General features: G+C 42.6%; 1 protein-coding gene across 1 annotated transcript; it reads right to left on the minus strand.

Moving 5' to 3' along the window:
* Positions 1-250: 250 nt before the first annotated feature.
* On the minus strand, positions 251-5,062 carry lipg (lipase, endothelial). The gene is made up of 10 exons (XM_012865631.3): positions 4,740-5,062; positions 3,329-3,519; positions 3,006-3,185; positions 2,607-2,718; positions 2,299-2,517; positions 1,941-2,183; positions 1,661-1,778; positions 1,118-1,333; positions 941-1,045; positions 251-865 (listed from the first exon to the last, which is right to left on the minus strand). The coding sequence occupies exons 1-10, from the start codon at positions 4,816-4,818 to the stop codon at positions 853-855; spliced, it is 1,476 nt and encodes a 491-aa protein (XP_012721085.2). The 5' UTR covers positions 4,819-5,062; the 3' UTR covers positions 251-852.
* Positions 5,063-7,461: the final 2,399 nt, after the last annotated feature.

A 7,461-nucleotide genomic window follows, 5' to 3' on the forward strand; every position in this document is an offset into this window, starting at 1 on the left:
GCACAGCCCAATGCCAATCTTTTCATCCCCCTACATTCACCATTACTTCTGTAAATAGCACACTGTTGTAATGTCTCCTGTTATCCACACATGTGGGTCAATTTATGGTCTTGAACCGTTCAGAAGCATGATGGCAGTTGCATTAGTATGGTGACCACAAAAAAAAAAAAAGAAAAACTGCAGTTTGAGCGTAGCCTGTAAACCTATTAGGGCACAAGCCACAATTTAAAATAAGAATGAGACAAGCACATTTCTACAAATTTGACTTTATTTTGCAAAATGTATTTACACTATTTACACACACCCCAAAATTACTTTGTAACACTAGGCTGTATTTAACAGATGAAAATACAGTGCATCAGTAATCTCTCAATTCTTTGAGACAGACAAACACATTGACACATTAAATACTGCATTTGAAATATTCAACACGTGCTTCATTCTGGGATGTGCTGATAAATTATGTTGGTCTTGCAGTGCTTTTTTTTCAATAAATAAAATAGTTATTCTTTTTTAAAAAATGAACAGTATATACTATAATGCCTGGTGTCTTCTGGCACGAAGCTCTTCTACTTCACTAGTCCAATCAAGAGGAACGGTCAATGACTTTCCCCAGCAATCTCAACGCAAGCAGGACCTCCACAGTTACGAACCCGTGCACAGCATTCCAGCTCTTGAACAGACCCCCCACTGTCCTTATTCCAAGAAACATTCAAGACCTGAAGACTCCTTCCCCAGTGCACAATTAAAGCCAACGAAAGTGCAGAAGTGAAGAGAAGACTGTGCTTCTCCCTGACCCACACTGGGGCTCCCCACGGTGACTGTGCATTGGTCATTTGTAGTCCCAACTTCTTACATTGGTATCCTATTGAGGAGATTCAGAATTACTATACATGAAACTTTGATTGCGAAAGAAATACTTAAGGATGTCGTTTAGTACCTTTTTCTAGGTTTAACTTCCCAGCCATCACGACATTTTACAAAGGTTATTGACTCCCCTGGAGAGATCTCAGTTTTTGAAGGGTCTTGTGCACAGAAAGCAAACCTGGAGCAAAAAATAAAAATTTAATTCAAATGCTCCCTCAACATGCCAACATCCCTTCCCAACTCTGCTTACTTTTTCTGAGTTTCTCCAGCTTTCACACGAATCCGCCGGACTTCCAGCACAGGTTTGGTGGCCGTTGGGTTCCAGTTCCAGAAACCCTTCAACAGTGAGCTGAACGATTCAGTTTCCCCTTCCCAACTCAGACGGATCTTCAGCAGGTCCCCTATGTCCTCTTCAGTGAAGACCAAGAAAGTGTTGGTGAAGTTCAGACCAATAGGCTCCTCATGGCTGCACAACAGACATGGGAAACAGTCAGAAAACCAACTGAACTCAGAAACATTAGAGAGATCATGCAAGCTGAATCATTACATGCAAAGAAACATCCAACTTTTGTACCTAGTCTAACCTTGTCATACCTCAAAATCTATGATCAACTCTTAAGAGCCTGAATGAACATAAGCCAAGTCACAAAACATCATTGCTCTTGGCAAGCACCCCAGAGAACTATGTAGGCAGCAGCTTTGGTAAAGCTTAGCCAAAACGGTGTCGCCATGTCAAAGCATTCCAGCAAGACAGGTTTTTCAAGCTAGATTTTTTTTTTTTAAATATACTTACACAACATAGAGGTTTCCTGTGTCGTTATGTCCACCGTACAGCTTCACGTAGAACGTTGGATCTGCGTTTTGAGACTGCTTCCTATCGAACACGTGCATCTTCATTTGGTAGTGGTAGCCTTTAAATAGAACAGTTAATGTTCAATTACCTGCGGAAGCAGTTCACGTGCTGTACAGCCTCTAGTTTATTGGAGTCATCACTTACGAGAGTAAATATACAAATCCCTACTACACATAAGATAAAGCCACCATAAACTTGCTGGTCATATCCTGTTCCTTACCTCCAAAAGGAGTGTCCGCTCTAGTCTTCAGGTACATCTTACTGTTGCGCCTCTTGCGCATCTTTCTTGCATTGTAGCCGATATTGTTGCAGCGGTTTTTGCGGCAGCTCAGGCAGATTCCCTTCTTGAAGCGAGCCGGGTCGGTGCATTGGTAGGCGTAGCTCACGTGCTCCTTGTTCATCAAAGAGTCCACAAACAAGTGCACGGCTCGCTCATGTTCGCACTTCATCACCTCCATGAAATCTGGAAGAGCACAGAAATTAAGTGTATGATTTAAGAATTTCGATCATTGAATCAGTTTAAGTTTGGAAACAAAAAAATAAAAATGGGTCAGACTGGACTGGGTTTAAGGACTCACTTCCTGCTACTGCCAACAGGTCGCCAAGCGCACACCCAGGCTGCACGTCGCCACCGTTTGGATAGATGTCAATGTCACCAATTGGCTCCTTGATCCCGATGCTTACGCCTAAAGCCTCCCGGGTGTAGGTGTGCAGAACATCCACAAAGTCGGCATCGTCAGGGGACAGGCGTTTCTTCTCCTCCACACCCTCAAACATGGGCCCCGCTGGGTCGAGACCTACAAGATACCCAGAGCGGTTAAGCTAAAAACGAACTCATATGTCCCAAGTAATGATTTTCGTAAAATTTTAAGCGAATTTAGCTTACCAGTAATTCTACCAAGAATCCCTTTTACTTTATCTCCTGCAAAACCAGCAACATGAGCGCCTAAACTGTATCCAATTAGATGCACATTCTTCAGAGGGAGCTGCAGTTCTTCCTGTTTAAAAAAAACAAAAACAAAAAAAACAGAGGGAGAGGACTGTTAATAGCGGCCATAGATCTAGACCAATTATCAGTTTCACTCAGTCAAAGAGCCAAATTTGCCACCTGACCAGGGTCTGTTGAACCACATCTCTGGAAACAGTTTAGTTTTTTTTGCATTCATCTCTGTTCTACCATAATCTCACTGCATCATTCGTGCAAGCTTTTATGCAGCCGTCGCCACAAAACATTCCTAAATAGGTAAGTCTTTGAGAAAGGTTGGGAGTTAGATCCAATACACACCTGGAGCCAGTCTAGCATGCTGGCGATATCAAGACCGACGGCGAGAGTGTGGTTGACTGCGTCGGGGTAGAGCTGCTGAGCCAAGGGTATCCAGTCAACGACCACCACGTTGGCGTTGCTTTCACGCTGCATCACTGCAGAGACCAGCTTGGCCATCCATGATTCAAATATACCGCTCATCTGAAGGAAGAGCAACAGCAGAGAATTAGAAGTTGTGTTTGAAAGATGGAGGAGCTTCATCTAATATGCACTGAAAACTACATATCCCCTTCATCTTTGAGGTGGATTTTAAGGAACTCTAGAACAACAACGCAGGCTTTTACCGTCCAGCCGTGGATGATGAAGATGGTCTTGGCCGTAGCATTGAAGCCGCACTCTTCTAAACAGGCCTTGTTGCCAGTCTGCAGGTAGCACCCTTCTTGGTCCAAGTCTAAGTTCTTCCTCATGTTGTACTTAATCATGCCGTGGACAGGCTTATGGTTGATTGGTGACTCGTCAAATCCCTCATCTTCACCTGGAGAGAAGAAATCTAATTAAAAACACATTTGAAGGAACGAAGTGTTATGGTTTAATCTGAATGCCGCCACAATAAGCCCAAGTTTCTTTTTTGAAAGTACATCTAGAGCAGTGCCTCTGTGTTTGTTTGGTCTTTTTCCACCGGGTTCCTCTGGAGGAGTTTTCCCTTTACCACTGTCGTCACATGCATGCGTAAAGGAGAATTGCTGCAAAAATTAACGCATGCCATACAATTTCCTTTTGACTGGGTCGCTTATTTCTGCATCTAGACAGAAAACCCTTAGTGATGAACATGCTGTGCAACATTAAACTGCAAAGTGCAAAATAAATGCCTACAAATTGTGAAAAAGGTTAAAGTTTAAATATGAATTTGATTAAATTTTTATTTTTTTTGGGGGGGGGGGGGTGTAGCCTATAACAAAGAGGCCAATCTCAGAATAAAATTACAGCTCATTTAGAGACTAAACCTTGGTCATTTCAGCAGACATCTGCAGCACCAAAGAGCGCAAAAGCGGTAAGGCCACTTCACGTCACTCCCTTTCACACAGCTGTCGCCCGTAATTACGGCACTTTACATGCCGCTTTCAGCTTTAAAGCCAAAACTGCTCCAATGCCTTTGTTCTTTAATTTCTCTCCCCCCTCCCTCCCACCCCAAAACCCAAGTAATGCAAGACTCCCTCGTCCCATTTCAGCCCGGGACGCAGCGGACTTAATTTGATTCAGCGGTTAATTGACTGGCCGATGTCGACTCGACTTTAATTCTAAGCCCCAGCTGAATCTTGCCTCGGGGTGGCCCCTCCGCAATTTGTTCAACATCAACACCCTTTTGGGAATAATTGGCCACAGTAACCAGAATCACTTTAGCCTAGTGGTCCGTCATAAAAAAAATAAAAAAAAAAAAAAGAAAGAAAAAAAACGCGGATTCAGCGGAACACATTTCCAAATGCCTCGGAGAGACAAGACAGGGTCGGAGAAATAGACGTGGCGTTGGAGAGTCTTCCTTCAAGGTTCCGGCTTGCGCCCCCAAACGTGTATATAAAAATTATAACATCACATTGGCCTGAACAATAAGACTAATTCTGATCAAACTGAATACAATTTAATTTATTGAGCTTTAACTAAAAACTGCGGCTCCTGTTAGAATCAACCGTCACAACTCAGACAAAGACGTGAATGAATGAATCAATGAATGAATGAGCCACAGATTGGAGCCCTTACCTTTGAGAACAGCATTTCCCCCAGCAGCGGACGACAAACACAATAGAAAAGTCCATAGTAAAACGATCTTGTGATTCATTTCTCAGTCACAGATGAGATAGAGCGAGAGAGAGCAACACTTAAAACACTGTAAGCAAGTCTAAAACGTCTTCTCTTTTTTTTTTTTTTTTTTTTTCTCCCTTTGGCTGGTTCTCCTTGAGGTAAAGCAGTGAAGGCGGATCCAGTGACTACTAGAGGACAGAAAGAACCGGTGCGTCCTCTTTTGGACGCTCGCCTGTAAGAAACCGGCTCCAGAAATACTCAAACAACCTACTGAGTGAGCGATCTGCCTTTTCAGTTTTAAATAGTTTCCCCGTTGTAAGTCATCTGATCATCGGCTGATCTATGGCGGATCTTATTGGTCAAGCCCCCGTTTGTTTACGCCGGAGGGCGTGGCGACGCTTGAATGGAGTGGAGTAGTAGTTTCTCACGTTTCTCGTGACGCAAGCCCGCGGCGTGGTTCGCTTGAAATCACACTTGCATAGCTGGCCGATGCCTCATAAACGGAGGAGGTGTAAAAAAATCAATATAAACAGTAGCTTGCCGAAACAAAGCAATAAAAAGGAGGAGGGAGGCAGCTGTGTTTTTCTTGCTGTGAAAAAAAAAAAAAGACAAAGCTGAAAAATATACTGAGGCGTGTGGTGGAATGGAAACCATCCACCCCTGGTGGAATATATTTAAAAGGCCGTGTTTGTGTGGGGGATGGAGAACCCAGCCACTGCATCTTTCCCCTCTTCTTGGCGCGCAGCCAAGCCATCAGCTTAGCGCACAGACCAGTTTCAATGCAGAAGGGGAATAATGGGCCTACTCACGCAAGGGGGTCTCCGCTACAATACGGCCACTGTTGGTGTGTACATACATCAGGGCCTACCAGAAGGAAGTGACACCTGCCACTCCAGCATCCCCCCCCCCTCCCCTTTGTACCTGGTTCTGGGGTTTATCGCTTTCCAGCCTCGCAGAACTTTTCCCCTCTTTGCCATGTTACAACCAGGAGCTCAAAATGGGTTTCATTAATTTAATTGTGTTTGACGTGTTTCATTAGTTACATTAGTTTCTCGGTAATTGACTGCCCAAAATATGGTAGCACATGACTGTGAGGTGGACGGAAAACATTATATACACTTTATTTTCAGGCACTCATACAAACCTGAGAAGTGGTGTATCGCTTCTATTCAGGCCCTCTGAGTCAGTTCAATTAGTTAAATAAAATTGTATTTATATAGTGCCATTTCTCCTTTTTTTTTATTTCAATGCACTTTACAAAGTCAAATTCATTCAAATCATACAGACAGATTGGTCAAACAGTTTCCTATCTAAGGAAACACAACGTATTGCATCAAGTCAAGCACCATTCACTCCTGAAAGAGCGTAGAGCTACAGGGACAGTCGTCTGCATTGTCGATGGCTTTGCAGCAATCCCTCATACTGAGCATGCATGAAGCGACAGCAGAGAGGAAAACTCCCCTTTAACAGGAAGGAAAACCAGGCTCAGTGTGAACGGCTATCTGCCACGACCGACTGGGGCTTTGAGAAGACAGGGCAGAGACACAAAAAGAGCATAGAGGCACTGATCTGTGAATACTTTCTATGTTAGAGAGGGTAATGGCAGGTGATCTGCCCCTTAGAAGGGTGCTACAGATAAACAGAACACCAGGCCAGATGTACCAACTATGAAGAGAGAGAGAAAAAAACAGAGATAACATAGTTAAAAGTTGAAATAACAAAAAATAATCAAATGAATAAGACCTTTTAGATTGACCATTCAGCCGTGTGTTTAGTCAACACATTTGCAACTCGATGTTCAGAGTTGGAGAGCATCTCTCTTCACCTCAAAATGATGCTCTCCAACATCAAATATTTCCAGAGTCACAATTACGACATTGCTTTCCGGTCTGAGCTTTGACTAGGCCATGATTTCTGCAGACTAATAAAAAGGAGACAAAACTAATGATGCGAGACGAAATCCAATCAGATCTAATTCTATTCATCTGTAAAGGCGAAACAAAGCAGACAAATCACCCGTTAGACTTCATCTTCATGCAGAATAGATATCGCTGATTTCTATCATTTGAATGTATTTTTGTTTTTGAAACTTTCACAAAAATAAAATAAAAACAAAACAAAGCATCAAAGATCTGGACGTAAATGCTGTCTCCCGCGATTTAATACAATCAACTAAATTTGCAATAGATTTAAAATGTGCAAGACCACTGATGGCGAAGTTGTGATTAGAATTAAAATACGCATTGGTAAAAAGACAATGACTATAACTAAATCAAAATCAGTAGAAACAAACACTGATGTTCAAGGTTGTTGTGCCAATGGAGATGAATCCCTGCAAGTCTATTGCAGGCTCAGTTATAAACTCTGACCAGCTCTTCAGTCTCAGGTGAAGAAAAGCCCCCCCCCCCCCAAAGCATGATATTTCATGGTGGAAATTATGTGTTCAAGGTGTTGGTCAATGTTTTATATGGTGCATAATGTTTTCTTGTAGGCTAAAAGCTTGAGTCTATGTCCCATGACTGGATGGCTGGCTGGGCGTAAAGCTGGACAGATAGATGACTGGATGCATGGAACTTCTTTGTTTAAGTTTATTTATTATATATTTAATTAGCTTTTGGGATTAATACACAATGTTTGTACTGAATTCAAATAATATGGAGACATTTAACCCTTATCCTAT

Source organism: Fundulus heteroclitus, chromosome 12 (genome assembly GCF_011125445.2).
Source record: "Fundulus heteroclitus isolate FHET01 chromosome 12, MU-UCD_Fhet_4.1, whole genome shotgun sequence".
Lineage (NCBI taxonomy): Eukaryota > Metazoa > Chordata > Actinopteri > Cyprinodontiformes > Fundulidae > Fundulus > Fundulus heteroclitus.